The sequence below is a fragment of the Rhopilema esculentum genome, chromosome 5, assembly GCF_057945365.1.
Source record: "Rhopilema esculentum isolate cy_ngs chromosome 5, ASM5794536v1, whole genome shotgun sequence".
In the NCBI taxonomy this organism is placed as follows: Eukaryota; Metazoa; Cnidaria; class Scyphozoa; order Rhizostomeae; family Rhizostomatidae; genus Rhopilema; species Rhopilema esculentum.
The window spans coordinates 9,616,500-9,636,802 of NC_142819.1; the positions used below are offsets into that span (position 1 = coordinate 9,616,500).

A 20,303-nucleotide genomic window follows, 5' to 3' on the forward strand; every position below is an offset into this window, starting at 1 on the left:
AAGTTTTCCAAGGATCAAAGCGACGAAATCACACTAACATAGAAAAAGTTTTGCACCGAAAGCTTATATTTAAGAATGTAAAATATTCTAAGGTTAAAATCTAAGATTGAAAAAAGAAGAAATTTAGTGTTCCTTAGAGTTGAAGCATGAGCTATGGAATTCTAGACTAAGAGGTTTTTATATAAATAATAAGAAATTAATTACAAACCGATCTCTTCCAAAATGACAGTGGAAGAGCCTTGTAGTTACTCATTTTCTGTTGGGTTAGGAAGGTTCTGCCAGAGTTATGATATGGTTAAAGGCTCAAACAAGCAGAAAAGACGAGCAAAACATGAAACAACCTTTCAATTAAAAAAGTTATATAATTCGTATATTCATTTACAAAAACAATATAAATAACACCTACCCTGGATACATTATTCAACAATCAAGAAACAACAACAAAAATAAACGCAAGTAAAAACATATAGACTAGTAGCAAAAAATTGAAAAAATACCTTAATCACAGTAATCAACATTTTGTTTATCAAAATTTAACATTTTCTCTAATTTGCGTACAAAAATAGAACAATTATAAGTAACGACTACCGCGACATTATTAAGTGGTTTCGCGCATATTCTAACGAAAGAGAGCATGGCCTTCACTTTATTTAAAACCATAAACATATGCATAACGAAGGATAACGAAGTTTGTTATAGAAAATTTTGTAAATTATGTTACAGGAAATTAAACCTGAAGACGTCTAACAGAATCTTCAAACAACATAACTGGTTGAAATTAAGTGCAATATGATATAAACTAAAATAGTGAACTAGTCAGAGAAAGAACCTGATTTTGACGAAATATATTGTCTGTTCTCTCAACCAATCAAGTTGCACGTAATATACTGAAATGGCCACCTGTAAACAACTGAAATTATTTTCTGTTAGGGAACTCTGAAAAATCTTATTAATACTTCATTACAATGAGATCAATAGTTGTAAAGCCTTTACTTTTATTATGCTAATATCTACATGAATGGGTGCCCATCGGAGACTGACATTAGGTCAATTGCCAATGTTAGCTCTCTTAAAACTAGCAGCACGCAATCTTTTGTTATCAGTATGTGATCATACAGTTGCTCAAGGGAACGATGTACTGCCCAAATCTGGTGTTCCGTGATATGGCAAAACCTCGTTTAAACTAAGTTTTCATACAATCCCGGACAATGTCATGCATTTTCAAGCTGATATTGTATTAACAAATTATAAATTCTATCAACGTCAGTTTAACGGAAACGCTGGCGCATATTTTGACGCAATTCTATGGCTACATGCTTTCAATCACTGTTACAATTCGCCACGAGTCAAACCACAAAGCCGTCGGAATTCTTGCCCAAGTTCGTGTATCCAAATGTTTGAGACTAAAAAATCAACATTAGGTAAACTTACGTTTCTGGCAACGATATAAGCAAATGAACATAAAAATAACGAAAAATTTAACAACTTGTTTGCCACTTGAAACCACGATTTAATTCTATACTTTTCACTTAAAAAGGGAGATTGCTTTCACAAGATGCTAGACAGTAATTCATTCGGCAAATCATTGAACATGCATCTCATACAAAAGAAAATAAGATTTGGTAAAGCCGAAAAGAAATTGGTTTTTTATTGAGATCTTCAACAAGGGCTGTATTTGCAATACCGACTGTGTTGACATATGACAAAAAACCCAAAACATGTTAAAAATGGCCGAGTAGGCCGAGTTAGAACACTCCAAAGTGATACATTCAGAAACGGCTGCGTCAAAAATCGCAAAGCATGGTCTAGTCATTAATTAAACAGAAATTGGGTAAACCATAATAATTACAAATCAAGATGCTTTTATCTGTGTTTACGATCAAGACGGCTAAGAATCTAGATATCATGTACTTTAAACTAGCGACTTACCCCATTTAGTTCCAGCTAACACAGGACAGGCAGCGTGCCTGGTCGAATAATCGCCTTCCCCACTTTTCTTGAGGTTGAACCAGAATGCACCGTCGCCCTGAAAAGTCAAGGTAATCAAAAATGTCAAAAGTGTCAAAAATGACTTCGTCAAAAATGGATCTCGGCCTAGCTACCATGTTGAAAAATATGCTAACCCGAGATTTCTAACTTCGAGAGAATTTCCTATAAAGACTGCGCAAGCTTTATAGAGAGCCTAGGCCAGAAATGTTGCCAGTCTCAAAGCTCTTTGATGTCTTAACTTTTGCAAATGCATCTCGAATCCTCCGAATCTTTTTTGCTCTAAAGTTAAATTTTACCTTCCCTTTATTAACATGGCAGTCAAAAGGCAAAAGGGGAATTTGGGCAGGGACAATCTCATCAGCAAGTTCCTTCCCAAAGAGCAAAGGTTATTGTTTATTGCATTTTAGATGCCCCTTTTGTGAAAAATCTCTGCACCCATACGAACCAAAAGAGTCAATGAGGACTGACATTGATCATTAGCTAAAGATTTGATCGATATCCACATATGGCTCTTTCTCACTGCCTTTACATTCGGAGATCTTTATGGTGAAATTTCTTAAATTTGATGTTTAAGCATTCGTTAAAGCATTCCATAAAGAAGGGGACTTTTGTTCTGAAGCGATCTAGATTCCGATTAATCCAAACTTGGTTTAAATGCGCAATTTTGCGCGGAGAAGGCAGAAATTTCTGGACATTAGTGTCAAATCTAATTAAACCTTTATAATTTCTGCCTAAACTTTACTGGTTATTGAAAGGTAGTTCTCCTAAATAGCTCACGAACCAGACAAGCCACAATATCAGCTACTGCTCTATGAAGTAGATTGCCAGAACTTTGGAAAATATGGCTTACTATGTGGAGAAGGCCATTGGACTGTGGCTACGAATATGTGCTCTGCTACATGACTGCCGCTTAGGGTGACATCCGTTTCTAGCTTTCAATAAACCAATGTGATAGACGCACGAGATGAGGTCACATTTGGGGGAGGGACAAATGCTTGTTAGTGACATGACACCTTTAACTTCAAAGAGGATAGCAATTAGGAGGATACTTCAAGGTTGGAACACTTTGCATGCGTCGAATGATATAAGAGGATATTGAAAACCAACTGGATTTCATCTACAAATAGCACATAGTAACACGAAGGGGTTCCGTTAGGGAACAAAACTCGATATAGCGAAATAAATACCTTGCTTGGCTTGATGGCTGCCTCTGCATATGTGAAGACAGTTGCACCGCCAGCCTCTACATTTGAAATCTTGAAAAGGCAAAAATAAAATGAGCCAACTAAACCTGACTTAATGTGAATCGTCTCGGGCAAATGCTATGCGATTTTATATTCTCAGGTAGAAATATTTCGATATTACCAATACAAAGAGTTCAGAAAAATGAAAAAATAAATTTAAAACAATAAAAGAATACGAAAGTCTTTATTTTACTGGAGGTTACATAATTGACTGAAAATTGTTGCTGATGTCAGTTGAAAAATAACTTCTAGCATGTCATGCACGTTTCCTCAACACAAAGGTAACTTCGAAAACAAACTGGAAATATTGCATAGACAAAAATTGTCCCAAACGAAGCTAAACTGCCAAATTTCCCCAAATATGAAAGCATAATGATAACTGAAGCGAGCAGATCTAACCAAAGCTACGGACCTAGCACACCTAACCAAACCTACGTTATTTACATTTTTTTAGAAACTTACATAGAAAAGCATTGTGGCAATCCTGTTCCCTGTTCCAAGGTCTGTAAATTTGTCTTCATCTTCCTGCAAAAAAGGCTTTCGTATAAACAATGTTCCATGTTTCACACTTGTTGGTAGAAGACTAAATATACGGCGTGATAGCAAAAAAGGGTTATACGATGAGGAGGATCCCTACTCATATAGGGTAGCTAACAGAGAAAAAAAGAAAGAGATCGGGAGGTTCAATGCAAGGTTGAAATTTTTGATGGTTATGTTAATAAAATGGCGATGATATAGGTGAAGGATGAAAAATTTCAAGCATTTAATATCCTTTTAAAACTTTTTATTTGTATTGATAACAGCCCGCCATGAGCGCGTACGGATAGGGACGATTTGGAAGGCGGTAAGCTTAATATTCTTCAACAGGAAGTGAAGAAATGTCGTCAAGTGGATCATTCCACAGTAGTTGAAACTAAGATTTCGAGATTTCGAGTCGAGTAGAATAGTGTATATTGATGAAAGAGAAAATCGATGTGTCGCGTACTCCTCCCCACAATTTGTGCTAGGTTTTATTATAAGAGCTGGAAACATAAAGTTCCAAAACTAAAAGCTAGTAACTCTTGTGCCAGGTGTAAAAATTTAGTTCGAGTGAGCCAAATAGCATTTTCTGCAGGACACGAAAATGCCAGAGCGTTTAACGAAGTTGGGTCGAATAAACCTCACTTCAGCTTCAAGAAAAATAACTTCCTTACTAGATTTCAGAGAAGATTGGAGCATCACCAAACATAGCTCAAATTATTCAAAAGGTCGGCTATAACTGTGCGCGTTCGGTTGGCTGGCTGAAAATACATGTTTTGAAGACTGCTAGCCAATAAAGTACAAAGACATTAAAAGCGAATAAAGTTCACAAGAAATTTACAAACATGGATAACAGAGGCACAACTATCTTTTATGCTTATTTCCTAACTCAAAAGACTTGTGTCACTAGCGGTTAGAACACAAAACATGCGAAAGGAACTGTTTCCATCCCCGCGCCACAACTAAAATTATTGTTATCTTCGCCAAATTTTATTATCATTTTAAGACAAGCAAAACTATCTGGATTAACATAAATGAAGGTCATTAAAAAAGCCGAAGACCCATACAAATTGCCTAATTCGTTTTGCGAGAGACAAACCCTGAGCATATCAACTAGCTTATTTTACAGCAAGCAAACCGCATAAAACTTAATCGTATGTCAAGGGATATTTATCGGTCTAAATATAAAATATTTTGAACTATTAACTGTTAACCGAAGGTGTCTGATGATACCACTAAGCGCAAATTCATGCAGTTGAAGATGATTCTGTTCTTTAAATTAAAGCATGCAGAGCTTTGCCTACATGAATACGACAATTAGCATTTTATGACAGACCAGTAATTTTCAAATCTATCAGCACTTATTAGAGACATCAAGATCAAAGAATCACTTCTCATTGTTGAATGGAAAACATTTCACTTATTATTCATATAAACATGTTTTTTACAAGAACATAGTTTATGTAGCAAATAAGAAACACTGCAATACGCCGAGAATAAACAACAATAAATACACGTAAATCAGTAAAGGCTTATATTTCGCCCCGGCATACGGGGCTTCATCAGAGCAAAAGATGCCGGCAGACAGGGCGAAATATTAGCCTTTACTGATTTACGTGTATTTATTGTTGTTTATTCTCGGCGTATTGCGGTGTTTCATATTTGCTACATCTGTATCGACTTTTCGCCGCAAGAACTTCTTAGAGCCCGTCGAGGAGCCTGCTACAGTGGCCTTTTCTTCATTCACACACACATAGCTTATGTAACCGTTGAAAATTCTAGGAAGGGGAAAGCTTGGGGGTGTGGTGATGTAAAGATTACAGTAAATGAATGAAAATGTTGTATGGATGTCAAGTTTATTCTGACCATATCAAATTTTCCTTTAAAATAACGACCGTGTAGCTAAAAACTAACATTGGGAACTTCTATGTTATCAAGAAAATTAAACAGGACAATCGCATCTCGATTCATTTCATTGACTCAAAAGTGACCCTTGCAATGATAACATTTTTAATTACAAGTAATTAATCATGAAAAGCTGACGGTTAATTCAGAATTTAAACATATCATAAAAAAAGTGGTTTCAAGGATTCCACATTCTGACCCATAATTCCGCACATGTCTGAAAAAATGTAACCCACAATTCCGCAAACATGAAGAAAATTGTGCCATAATTCCGCAAAGCAAAAAAACATTTTGAAAGCGCATCAAAATCATCAAACAAATTATACATGTCGTTTGCCCCAAAATCTGAATATTAAACATATTGCATACTCAGGATTAGTTGGCTAATTTCTAATTTTTTTGTTAATCCTAAATCTCCCTTATTAACACTATTTTCCCAAATTGGCACAAATAATTCTGCATGTTTCTTCAAATGGTACCCTTTGTTCTGTACATATTTCAAAAACTGATAACGATAATTTCGCACTTTTCAGAAAAAAGTAACCCCAAAATAATGGCACGTCCCGTACCTTAAAACATGTTAAGGTACCACCTGAGCACAACTTGCTGAGTACTTCCGGGGACTTCTCTCTTGCGGTGTATACGCTAAAATATTGTGTTATTGTGGGAAAAATTGTCTCCTGCTTGAAACTAGAGACAGTTGAAACGGCCAGATTAGAAAATTTTGAAGAAATCTTTTTAAGGACGCATATGACAATAACAGGGCTGTAATTCCTGTTGTTATAAGTGGGTCCACGCCCACACCGAAAATTGTAAATATCTTTGTTTCCAAATGAGCAATCCCTTTTGTTCCTATTGTTCTAGAAAGTAATTCTCTCCCCAATAATTCTATCATTCTTACATTTGTACATTTGCGCTAAAATCTGTTTTGGTCACGGCACCATGAGTAGATGAAGACTAGAACTTACCCTTGCGAAATCAAAGTGAGGCTCGTAGTGCCCACCTATTCCATAGTTGGCCACCTGCAGCTCTTCAGCGGTGTCCAGTGTGAGGCCAGATGCATCTTCGGTCCTTCGCTTGATCCCCGTCAATATTGGGTGGCTGTCGTACTTCAACCACGCACTGCAATAACAGAGCACTCTAAATTCCCGAGAAAATCACAGTAAGAGGCTGCCCTAAGTAAAATCGTTAGATTGGGTTAAAACCTCAAACTTTTTCCCAATGTATTTGAATTTTTGGTATTTGTATTTTCTATCTTTATATTTACAGAGAGCTGGCGACTATCCTCACTCTGGGTGAATGTTTGGTCATGCCAGGGACACGAACCACGGACCCTTGGATCTGTGGGCAGCGCCTTCCTCGCACTTGAACCACTGAGCCGTCCTCGCACTTGATATTCAAATGTTTATGCATTTTGTTAAAAACCGTTTGCCATAAATTTGAATATGAAGAAAGGGGTTGCTTGTTGCTCTAAACAAAAAAGTCTTGTGCTTTATATAAACGCTACCCAGCATGCCACTAGAATACACGTTGCATGCTACCTTATACCCATTAGTCATCGAGTGTTTAACCGCTTATCCACAAAGAGGCAGGTACAAAGGTATAACCTGAAGGCTACCTTTCAACGATAGGCGTGTACAAGAGAATCATTTCCTTATTACTGACCAATTGTAATTAAAAAGCGAAATACTTGTAAAACTGTGCAAAATTAGCATTTGGTCCACACAAGAATCTCTCACTACTTACTCATGGACCCTAAACTGACCTTTTGCTGATTCGGTAATCTGCAACTTTCAGTTCGCCAGTATTTGGGTCTTGGATTGTAGCACGATTTAGCTATGGAAATAACATAAGTTATGTAAGATTACATTAGATTATGTTGGATTACATTAGATTATGTTGGATTACATTAGATTATGTTGGATTACAACTTTTTAGAGACTGGTGGCGTGATTTAAGGCACGAATAATTCAAAGCAAGCTCTAGGATTTCGGTCGTTTTTCAAACAGATTAGAACCTGTCAAGTTTTTTCTTCACAGATTCAAACCGTGATATCCTTTTGAAAATAGTATATTTTAGTAATTGTTTTCGCTTATACATGAAATGTTTGTAGAATAAAATAACAACTTTTGTACAATGACTCTGACAACGATTTATGTTAATCAGCTATCAGAAATTGTGAAAATTGAATATGGTTCTAAAAAAGACACCATATCACCAGGCGTTGTAGAGAGTTAAAATTGAAGTTTCCCTAGAAAATATTTTTACCACACATCTATCCTGTGTTAATTTGCGAAATATACCAAATAATCTTAATTTACGAAAAATACAAAACAACTACAAAATATAATTGCAGCAGTATATATATATTTTTAGGCATGAAATGGTTGAAAACGACATAATATTGCTTTAAGGGACACAAATAACCCTTGCTTTGTTACAATGGAATGTGAAAAGGCAATTGAAGACTTATGAGCACCCTCAAAGTCAATACTTGACAGAGTTAACGCCCATAACACCACGTGGAATCACAGATTATTTGTTTTGCAGTGATAGCAATCGTGAGTTTTGAACCTTCCCACAGATAAAATTCAACAGATTTTTGCATTTGAAACCGGCACACTGCTGGAATAGCCAAAAGATTTTGCCAAAGATTAACAAAATTTCTTTAAGAAGATACGTTCAAAAAAAATACCAAGTCTATTTGGAACAACACAATAAAATTACTAGCAATAAAAACAATTCAAAATTTCACATACCCTAGGGGTTGCCAGCTCCTTTATTTTTTGAATCTCTGATTCACTCAAGATGCCTCTAAACAAGAAGATTTCTGGAGACACCCATACCCTTTCAACTCGCAGTGGCTTCAGTTTTGTCCTTGGGGCATTTGCTTGATACCAGCATACAAGCTTCTGCTTTTCCTTCAAAGTCTAAAAACAAAAGTTCCTTTTTCTGGCATTCGAAATAGATAAATAAATATCAACAGATGGATTAAATATATACTGTTGTTTTGGCCTTTTCACAGATTGTAGAGCATGTGACCATATTTCAACCAACTGGCAACACAATTAAATGATTTTTCACATTTAAAGGTATTTCACAATACTATTTTGAGTTATGTGGTGCAAATAAAACAAATCTAAAATATATCTTTACATTGTTTTATGTTTAATTTGCAAACTGCTCATTAAATTTTGTGGCAAGGTAAACATTTAAAGGCCTGACCATGAAAACAAAGCTCCAAGGTTGTCCAATCAATGAGTTTCTACAAATTAAGGGACCATAGCAAAAATGCCAATACAAGGAAAAACAGCAAAATTTACTCATCATTTTCATTAAGTATCATGCAATTTGATTGAAAAAAGGACAGTTCAAAAAAGGCTTACCAATTTTCTTGTTTCACCTCTGCAGAGTCGTTCATAATCCATGGTGCTTTTTCTCTCCTTCCATTCATCTTGTTTACTGGCACTTCGCTTGACAACTTTCTTGACAGATTCATCTAGGCTACCAGTGTCTCCTCTTTGGCCTGTTGCTTTCATATACTGCAGACTCTCTTTGTAGTACAACATGTTTCCAAGCACTCTTGTATCACCAGGTTCTTCAAAATAACACATTTGGCTCTCTAGACAACTAGCTTAAAAAATACCTTCAAAGCCATGACATTAAGCATCACATTTGATGATGTCAGCATTCCTTACATGTTTATGATCATAAGGGAATTGAACTTTGACAAAAATGCATTAAGGTACTAAAAATTGTTTATGTATCTCAATCAAAATAATGAATAAGTAATCAAAGTTCATGTTTAGAATCTCTTATTGTCAAGGAATGATGAGGTGTCAAGGAGACTTTTCAGCATTCTAAGTGAAAAAGATCCAATGAAGTGGAGAAAATTGGCAGTCGACACATCTTTTAAAATATCCAACAAGCAAGTATCAATTTTCACATTGATTTGACAATTTTTGGTTTCCATTTGTAAAGACAATTTCTTTCCCATTAAAGATGATCAATCAATTAGGTGAAAAGCAAAACATAAACATTTACTCAAGCAATCCACTCATATGGTGAAACAGCTTCATAAAAATGCTCATTATGAGACAATGATCTCAAACAATTCTGTTCATGAGATGAGAAAATGGAAAATGAGATATTCTACAGCAATTTATAACAAATTTCTTGAAAATTTGTTTACCTATTTTCAGCATCTCTTGGGTTGCTGCTAGTGCTCTTCTGATGTTCCCCCTCTAGAAGAATCAATAAGATAAACAGAAATGTTAAACTACAAAGTTTGTCAGTTTTATCAAAATCGCAGATATCATTGAGGCCAAATGTGAAGCAAAGACAATTAATAGAGGAGAAAATTAATAGAAAAGCAAGAATAAAACCACAAGGGTATTCTCCCTAACTTAACATTTTGGAAATCATTTAGCAATAGAGAAAATATAAAAACCTTTATGGCATGGTGTCTGTTTAAAGTACACCTTTGGATAACTCATAGAGAAAGGTGTAAGGCAGGTGCACACATTGTTGTTAGCTTGAACTACAAAGATATAATTTTAGATCACAGTTTGATTTCTTTCTACTACAGACTTTTACAGATTGTGTTTGAACATTTACATAGGTGTTTAAAAACAGTCAGCTTTCTGGCTTGGTCACTAGGTTTCAGTTTTGGGTGTTCTATCAGCAATACAAAGTTTTAGGTATTATAACATTTGGAAACTTTTAAATAGAAACATAATGCAATTAAAAACTGAGTACATTGCTGAAAGCATTTGCACATTTTGGAAATTGAAAAGCCAAAGAAAAGGCAATCTAATTCAAATGGGTTTATCAGACCACAACACAAAGCTCAAGGTTTCTGAAACGTTTTCCAGACTGAAAATCCCTAAAACATCTGTCAAAATCCAATATTCATTTAACGTTTTTTAGTTCTATCATTGCATTTCAATTTAACTTGATAATGGGCTATGCTCGAAACATCGTTATTCAATTAATCAATGTTCTATTCCTGGTACATTATATCATTTTATCCAATCTAGCATATTTATGGAAACTCCTCACATAAGAATACCATTAGCAAACAAATTTATACTGTCACCTACATTATACTCAGAAAAAGCTATATGATCCAAAACATCAAATCTTCTAATGCCATCCTTGATATTCATATTCCCCATTTTCTTCAGGCAAGCCTCCATCCATCCTTTGGTGTGAAACCAATCTTTAAGTTCATAGGCATGTCGACCAAGCTCAAACATGTCATTGATTGACAGACTTGCTGACCTCCTGATTCCTGGCAAAACCCCCTCAGCAAGGCTATCGGCTCTGAGATGGTAGGTGTCTTGAAGCCTGATAATGGCAGTCATTGCTCCTTTGTAATCATCAAATGATGGGAAAAATGGCCTTGCATTTTCTATTGTTGACATCACATCTGTCAATGGACATTTTGTGAAATCAAAGTTTGAGATCAATTTATTTAGGGTTATAAAATTGTGAAAAAATTTAAATAAAATGATGATAAATTAAATGCATCAACTGCAGACAAAACCATGACATTTGGAAGAGTTTACTAAAACTTGATAGAGAAGAGTTAATGCTAACTGAAGAAATTATTTAAAGTGAGATCCCATATCAACATATAATTTGATCATGGGCATAGCAGCGTACACAATTATTAAGAACTGTATATAGAGCAATAAAAGTTTAAAACCTAAGGTATACTGTCTACATTAGATAAGAGATGCAAGAAGACTTCCAAGGAAATAATGGGGAGGGGGAGGAGTCATGTGGAAAATTGCATTAAAAAAGATACCTGCAGTGACTCAAATTGAAAAGGACTTGACCATTTCACGCAAAAGTCTGATATTTGACTCAGAAATAGGAAGCTGCTAAGAAAGAAACTCTCAATTCATTGCCGTGAAAGTCTTTCTCTCTATATTGAAATCTCTCTATATCTATATATATTATCAACAAGATATTCTCTCCTGTGCAAAATGTGAACATTAACACTGTGTGTTCACTTCAGCCTGAGAACTGTATGAAAAAATCATCTTGTAGTGAAAACATACTTCAGGAAAATTTAGATTCTGCTGTGTGACAACTTAGCTCTCAAAAAGTTTGAAACCAGCATTGCTTGAAGGGTAGGGGGGAAAATGCATTAATGGCAAAAATTGTCCTATTGTAACAGATTGCAACTGGCATAGGGTTGCCATGCTACAAGGGGTCCTTAAAGGTAATCCGCCCATATATAAGTGTTGCATATACCCAACTTGTCAAGTAACATCAAAATAACAGCTTGCCATTGGTAAGTATTCATGGGATGCAAAAGTGCTTACATGAAAAGCCAGCCTCGCAGCAGTGTAGATAAACAGAAGGACTATAATGGCTGGGACGATCACATATTTCTGAAATCCCCCCTCCATCAGAGTTGCTTGCTTTAGCTGGACAGTTACCTTTAAACTGTTATATATTTTGAAAGTAGCTGCCACATTGTCATTATTCTCTGCTGTTTCCTAAATGTCCTCTTTATGAACAAGGTCTCTGGTAAAAATACCACTCTAGGATATTTTGACTCTAATGGGTTCCATCTGACCATGAATAATGGTTATTGAGGTTATTTAATTAGCAAATAAAACTGGTATATATATCTATAATTGTATGCTACCTTCATTTTAATAACCCATTAAGCAGTTAATGTATATGACTGACTTATATACTTTCTGGGCAATAGGAAAGCACTCCGCAAGGATTCGTGGAATCTTAAAAATTCAGTCTGTCTTCCAAAATGGAACCTTCTCTTTTTCAGATTGAAGTCAAACTTCTGTACCCTGTCAAAGTAGGTATCCAGTCAGAGTAGGTCTCGAATCAATCAATCAAAAGAACGAGAGGCTATGATACTCGACGATGTAAAGACAGCTACGTTACATGTGCTTAAATCAAATATTGTCATTTGCCGAGGTCTATCTGTGTTAATCTGCAATTTGGATTACATTGCACGTAAAGATTATACTGCTAAGGGATGGTTCAAACCATAAGGCCAACCAAGAACATACCCTTAGGAAAACAGACTGATGAACGTGATAATAATCGTGCACGGAAAAGGGCGGACAGGGCCACCGGATGCAGAAGAACAAGGTAGAAAAAATCAACTCCATTAAACAAACAGTGAAACAGTATTCAATACTGGCGCTTGCCGTGCGTATCAGACATGTCTGTGTTGACATTAATGAAGTTTACTGAATGGGTTGAATATGTTTCATGAATTTGAAATATCAAGTTTAAATAACCTCAACAAAGGTGCATGAAGAAAAAATATTCACTTAAAAAATCGTCGTAAACAGGGCAAACCTTCAGAGAAATCTTTCGTCACCAGCTCTTCCATATTTTTCCAGTCGACCCAGAACCTCTTCAGTAGCAGATATGAATTTATAGGGTTGCCGACAAACTCTCCCGCACTGGTCTTGTTAACCTGCTGTATGGATGTTTGAGCACGACTTAGGAACTGCTTCAAAGCTGTTAGTCGGTTTTGTTCTGTCTCTAGATATTTGTGCAAAGCGAATGTTAGGCCTCTCTCCGTGAGAGCTAAAGATTCCATATCGGCTGTGGACGTGAAAACGTCCGTTGACATTGAGCATTCTAGCACAATAGTAAATAAAGAGCTGATCAATATATACTTCGCGAACATCTTTAAGTGAATTCCTCCACCAACTGTAGTTATGTTTTATGCCGAAGGTGCGACACTCAGACCTCTCCTATCGTATCTTCAAATGGTCAATCGCCGAAGGCCAAAATAAATTATTTTCAATAATTATGAGTCTCCTCCACAGTGACCGAAGTCACCATAGAAATTGGAGGACTTCCTATTTCTATGGAAGCATAGATAATGGAAGTCACAAAAGAGTCAATCGCATTTATTATTATTAGGAGCATGGTTAGGAGTTAGGAACGATTTAGACTACACCCGGCACATGACATAGGCATATAGGGGACTATAATTTTTGTTTTTTATTGAAAATGAGCTAACACTTTTTGAGGACCTATGAAGATACCAGAATGAATCTCCCGCATATCTACGTGCAAAGTAGACTCTTTTATTATAAGAACAATTTTTTTAGAACACGAGCCTCAAAATTGGTCAAAAATTAAGAGCAAATCAAGGACAAGCTGATGCTGCACTACTGTAAAATGCAGTTTTGAACGATGTTTTATCTCAAGAACGAAGATTTTAACAATGTGTGGGTGTTTTTTGGTGAATATTCAAACTTGTTAGCAAATGAGGGTTTTCTCACACACTTGGCAAATGAAGCCTGAACACCTCTCTATAGCAAAAAAATTAGCAATTGCACTGCCTACACCCTATAAATTTAAGAAAAAATCAAGAACAATCCAGCCTCAGATTTTTGAAAAATTTAAGAACAGTCAGCCTGAACTTAAGTTCATTGGTTCTTATAAAGAAAGTGGGTACTCCCCTACAGCTTTACAACGGTAACAAAACTATTCTCACATTTATGTTCAAAAATTTGAATTGAGCTGAAGCCGAGAAAGTATGTCTTTGACATCTTTTTAGACCTCTTGTGATCTATCACTACTGATTCTTATAAACTTTGTGTTCCCAAGTTATTTGAGCTTTTCACATATCATTGATTTATCAACATGCCAGCTAAGCTAGGTTCCTTTGCGTCAATTGGCGCAAGCTGCAATGCAATTATCATAATAGAAGTGATTAGAAAACAGAGTAGGCAGAAAAACTGAGTTAATAAAGCATATCTTAGACAGCGCATTGTGAGTCCTCGAATTAAATGATTGCCCTGAAAAATTCCAAGGGTCAATTAAATGTGCTGATAAAATGCTGTCCAAATACTATAACAAATTAACCACAATAAATTTCGCTCATAATGTGCTTCTTTGGTTCAGACAGCGAACAATGACCGGATCGAATGTCAGCTCAAACACCGAGATATGTTTTAGTTGATTGAGCTTTCCTCTTAGTTGAGTGGCCAAATGCCCTCGATTTTTCAATCGACTGTAACTTCGACTTTTTAGAAATGAGGCTTTTGCCTCAGATACCTGCTCTATAAATGAAAATCTATGAAGAATATGAAATATCGACAATAAAATGTATTCGCTTTCTTCCTCTCCCTCTACTTTGGACTACACCTAGATTTAAGTTTCTAGCTTACTTTCGGTCATTATCCGAAGTTTACTCAGGTTTACTCTGAAGAGTGTTAGACGAAAAGTACGTCAACATGCCATGTTTTCGCAATTTCGTGCCATCTACAAATTTTGTGGTGTCAAAAACTTATTTGGTTAAATTAAAGTATATGGAGAAGTAATTTATGCTCACCTCAAGGGGATGGACCTACTTTGCGAACGCTTTGAAAGAAGTAAGATAAGTATTAAGTGAGATAGAGAAAGCACTAACTGCCGGATCAAGTCAATTAGGCTGGCGATGCTAGTACCGAAGTGATGACGTCATAAAAATCTATTTTTAAAATTTCTGAATTTTGATCCCAGAACCTGAACGAGCATCACAAAATACCTCTAAATATGCAAAATCAGTTAAAGGCATTACGAATTGGTTGAGATATGGCCACTTGAGCACATGCTCTTGCCCCATCAAACCTCTGTAATTTTATCTTGGTTCATAATTTTATCAACCAGGCCAGAATAACAGTAATTCGTTAGCAAACTTGAAATCTTTCATTGGTCATAGCTTGTCCAATTTTGAACATATCTAGCTGATTTTGCATATTGAGAGGTATTTTAGACTGTTCTTTCAGATTATGTGGCCAAATTTAAGAAATTCTTAAATTAGATTTTTGATGACGTCACACTTCGGCACTCTATAGTGTCTCTAGGGCAGCCATATCTTACATGACATAACAAGCATTTCAGACAATAATATCTTGAACTTGTAGACAACATAATTCTTGCTGCCACTGTATCCTGCTGTGTTGTTATGCGATATCGCTTGCTTTTTGTATTTTTTTTAAACCACCATGCTGAAATGTTAGGCCCTCTAATTCTTCTTCATCACTGCTTTCAGAACTAACATTGGTCGCCACGGCAAATGCCCGAGACCTCGTCAAGGACATGTCAATCTAATTTTCATCAAAATTGAGGCAAGCGGCTTCAACTTTCCATCTATTAAATAGAATCAAAACACATCACAGGAATACGAGGGAATCATTGAAAAAAGAAGTTTTAGCTGGCAATCTTCACATGTTGCAAATTCCACCTGCAATAGCTCGCTAAAGTCGAGCAAATTGTCGAAGACATAGACAAACGCTCTCGACAACGCTCGAAAGCACCTAAGACAATAAAAATATCGAGCACTATCATCACACACAAATTGCTTGCCTTTTTCAAACTTGACAACGCTCGATAATGCCCAACCTCACTAGACAAAGTGGCAAAACGCTCTTCACTTTCTTTACTCGACAAAATGTTGTGCGTTGTCGAGTGAAATGTTGAGAGCATTTGGTCAAGTGTTTAAGATTTTTCAAAAAGCAGCTACAAATTAGGGAAAGTTTCATTTGAAAACAATTTTATGAATTTTTACGCTTTCATTGTCTCAGGAAAAATAGTGCACCGAAGATGAAGTATGATTCTTAGCCTATCAACTCTTTTGAATGCTTTTCCTTACCCCTTAGGTATTGTTATAGCATACAGTTTAGAATGTTCATAAGCATCTGAAAGAGAAAATATAGTTGCTTAAAGCAAAAAGTTTTCTATAGAAATGGACAGGGACGGAGTTAAGCGGCAATGTTTGGTGGGGGGGGGGGGGGAGGGGGTGTTATATAATGATAAAATTTTGGTGCCACACGCTTCTTGATGATTTTGGTGACAGGAAATTGACAAAAACACCAATGTTAAAAATCCAGCTTTTAACTTTAAGGTAAAGAAGATAAGAGGATGAATAAAGTAAGTCTTGTTACTACTGACCACCAAAAATACATTTTACCGAATCACAGCAAAATTTACCGAAGGACATACAAATATTGAGGGTGGGGGGAAGGGGGGTGTCACACCCCCTACATCCCCGGTAAATTCATCCCTAGAGATGAGTGTATTTCTAAGACTGCGTTGAATCCTTTATAGTGGTTTTCTGTTTTACCCGATTGTAGGGATATTCGGCCGACATTAAGTGGTGTGCAATTGACTGAATTGATTCCACAGTTACCAATACACTAACCACCATGCGCAAATTAAGCTTTAATTCTTATCACGTGGGTGGGGCTAAACTGCATTATAATCACTGGTAATTGAAAAAGCCATAGTTATAAAAAAGCGAATAGTACTTGTTCATTATAAGTTTCACATCAAAATCCTATTAAACTAGATTTTGTATTGCACGCTGCCGCAAATTGCACTTCGAAAATTAATTTACCAAAAATGTTCTCATTTACTTTAATTGATAGTTACTTATCTAACTAGCTTAAAATAATATCATCCGGGCCAAGAAGAAAATTTAAACGTGTTTGCAAATTAGGAAATGCTGAAAGACGTGGCTTTGGTAATTTTCAAATCGGTTTAAAGAAAATTTGTGGTATATTCTAGGGACTAGCCATAACAGATTTAGGAACTAGCCATAATAATAATAAAGCCTTCTTTACTGGTAGTTTAACAATGGTGTGAACACTGATATACCCTACCATGAAGCAATTTAAGAGATTATGGAAGTCATTGACTGCAAGCGTTACAGGCGCATTGATTTTCGAAATACCAATCTTTTATAAAAACTTTGAATTGATTTGCATTTCTGGAAGATTTTATTTCATTTGAAAAAGAATTCCAAATCTTTAGACCCGAGAATCTAATTGATTTTGTACCGTAACTCGTAATTGGGGAATAGAAAAGTATCATTTCTTCGAAGATTATAGCTATTGGGTTCTTAGAGAAAGTGGTCTTTCATTAAGGCTGGGTTCAAGTTGTGCAAAGTTTTGTAAACTTATATTGCTAGCAGCCTAATAGAGTGAATACTAATTGAAGTGGATGTTGGGTAGTTGGCTGAGCATCCTTGTAAGGATACACGGAAGGTCCTGCGTCCTTAGTTTCCAACATTTACGACAATTGTAAATATTAAGTCCAGCTATAATGACTAAAAGATTGCCAGAAGACGATGATAATAAAACAAACAGTTACATTTTAGACTGTGATGATTTGTGAATGAATAAATGAAATACAGCGTTTCGTTGTGATAATGCGCTCGTTCGCGATGATTTTAGGCGACAACTCTCTTTAACAACTTTAAAGATAACACCCTGTACAGAAAAATAAGAAGGCCCTTACGTAGGCGCTTGTACATAGGGTGACCAACTAAACAAATTCAACAGTAGATTTAGCCTTGACTAAAAGTTTAGTAGATTTAGTAGATTTTGCCACCAGGCTTTCTTTAGTCTGCACGCAGTCTTGTATGGGACGCCCAACCCAAAACAAACCGATTCAACACAGAGGAGTGTTCACTGTTTACATACGACCTTCTATCGTTTCACAAGTTACTCAACCCTACATCAGCCAAGGAAAATACAACTGTCCAATTATTGCTTTAAGTCACTGCTATCTGGCTTTACTTTAATTGAATAACTTTAACATATCATTAGATTCTTAACCGAATTAGCAGCCGTAGGAGACAACAGGGCCTCACTTTTTCCAAAAATTTAAGAAGGGCTCTTGTTTGTAAGAGAAAGCATTCCATTCTGTCACAAAAAGTACAAACTTTGTCAGCAAAGTGTCCTTTTGTCAGTATCAAGTGCCTTTTCTGAAAATGGGACCCTTTCTGCTAAAAGATCTTTTTCACCAAAGAAATATAGTTCAAATAATAGAAAATAGATACAAGAACCTCTTACAGTTGAAATAAATTCCATAAATATTTTCAAGTTTGATTTCAAAATAGTGAATGTAATGCTGCTCTCAATTACATCAAGCGAAGGGCTTTGCGTCTCAGAATGAAAATTGCACTTATTTTCAGAGAAGTTTTAAGTTTTATTTTCAGGATCCTGGAACTGAATCAGATCTTTTAGGCCCTATGAAAACTTAGTTATTTGATATCATTATGTCATACCTAAAATGCCAAGAGGATTTTGGAGTCTTAGAGCTTGTCATTTTTAGGTACATAATAGTGTTTCATTGAAATATTGTCACAGTTGAACCTCCATTAATAGAAACCTCGATACAACGGACACCTTTTAACAACGGACAGAAAAGTGTTTCTCCCAAATGGTGAAAAGGAAGCCCAATACAACGGACATCTCTATGCCACGAACAATAATACATGTCCAGACGGTGTCCTTTATATGGAGGCTTAACCGGACATTCTAGATTTCTATTTGCTTCAGGTCCCAATATCTTAACTGATTGAATGTATATGGCAGTATTTATCGAGTGAGCCAGGAAATCTTTGTAAGACGACAAGACGACGAATAGGCTTGTCTATTGCCTGGCTTTCCACGTCTCAAATTATTAATACAAATACGCAATTGATCTTGCCTGCCTTTTTAGATTTGCAAATAATCTTTTGCTGGTACAAAAATTAAAAATGGCTTTGAAAAAACTAAACTTTCGAGTATACCGAAGCTTTTCGTCTGACTCTCCCCAGAGTATAAGACGTCAGAACATAGACCAAAAACTCCACGCTATGGGATATATATACCCTTTTGTGGCTCAAAAAGGTAAAAAAGCTTCAGTATACTCAGATGTTTGCTTTCTTTCAAAGCCACTTTTCAGATTTTTCTGGTTCCTTTCTTGCGATATGAGCATCGAACTTTGAATTTTGTTCAATACGAAGTTCATGAAAAGTCACATTGCTATTTTTTGGACATCACACGATCTAATATTGCTGATTTTTGTAAACTTTGTGTTCCAAAGAAGAGACCAAAGAAAAAGTAACTTTTCACATGTCATTTATCAAAATATCACCTGAGTTCACACAATAGGCCCCAGATTAACGCACCTTACAAACCCTCAACGTTCTATTTGTACAGGAAATTTATCCATACAAAATTAACTACCAAAGACGATGCTAAATTCGACTTGCGTCAACTGGCTCAAGCTACAATGTAACTTTTATAACAGAAGCAGTTAGAAAATAATGTAAACAGAAAATTGAGTTAGTGAGTCACAAGATACTATAAGCGCAGAAAATTTACATAAAAACCGGAACATTGTCTAAGCAGCTAATTTCCTGCATCCTAGATCAAATGCATTCAAAATCAAAATTCTAACATATTTAATGGTCCAGTTAGGATTTCAAATATGACCCCCTTTTTTCGGGTATAGTTGCCTAATCTCTAATAAGTGAATATACACTGAAACCTTTATCTTTGAAACCCAGATTGAAAGAATAAAAAATTAACAAGTTCCAAAAAGTTCTAAAGACGTTTTACCAATTGTTTTGGTCAAAATAAAGACTGGTTTGTTGAAAGTAAAATGTTTTCCCTGGCTGGTTTTCTCATCCATTCCTAGTCGGTACCCCGGATCTAGACTTGGGGCGCCAGTAACGTGAAGGTGTTCTCTCAAACATGTTTCTCATTCGATTTAGAAAAATCATTTGGCTTACTTTCTTGGATATTTAAAAGAAAAAGAAATGAGTGCAATTAGAAAATATTGTCCCTTACATGTGTGAAACCCAAGGCCCGCGGGCCTCAT

At 35.9% G+C, this 20,303-nt stretch overlaps 1 protein-coding gene across 1 annotated transcript; it reads right to left on the reverse strand.

Annotated features, from left to right (window-relative positions):
• Positions 1–342: 342 nt before the first annotated feature.
• Positions 343–13,445, reverse strand: LOC135689569 (prolyl 4-hydroxylase subunit alpha-1). The gene is made up of 11 exons (XM_065206831.2): positions 13,005–13,445; positions 10,760–11,088; positions 9,850–9,901; positions 9,044–9,255; positions 8,417–8,587; positions 7,423–7,493; positions 6,626–6,779; positions 3,696–3,758; positions 3,177–3,245; positions 1,930–2,026; positions 343–1,403 (listed from the first exon to the last, which is right to left on the reverse strand). Exons 1-11 carry the CDS (start codon positions 13,339–13,341, stop codon positions 1,330–1,332), a joined length of 1,629 nt encoding a protein of 542 aa, XP_065062903.1. The 5' UTR covers positions 13,342–13,445; the 3' UTR covers positions 343–1,329.
• Positions 13,446–20,303: the final 6,858 nt, after the last annotated feature.

Excerpts from the sequence above, each read along its gene's own strand:
- LOC135689569 (XM_065206831.2), bottom strand. The coding sequence starts at position 13,341 with ATGTTCGCGAAGTATATATTGATCAGCTCTTTATTTACTATTGTGCTA. Across the intron at positions 11,089-13,004 it reads GACGAAAGATTTCTCTGAAG|ATGTGATGTCAACAATAGAA; the intron begins GTTTGCCCTGTT and ends GTCCATTGACAG. Across the intron at positions 8,588-9,043 it reads GAGGTGAAACAAGAAAATTG|ACTTTGAAGGAAAAGCAGAA; the intron begins GTAAGCCTTTTT and ends TTTTGTTTTTAG.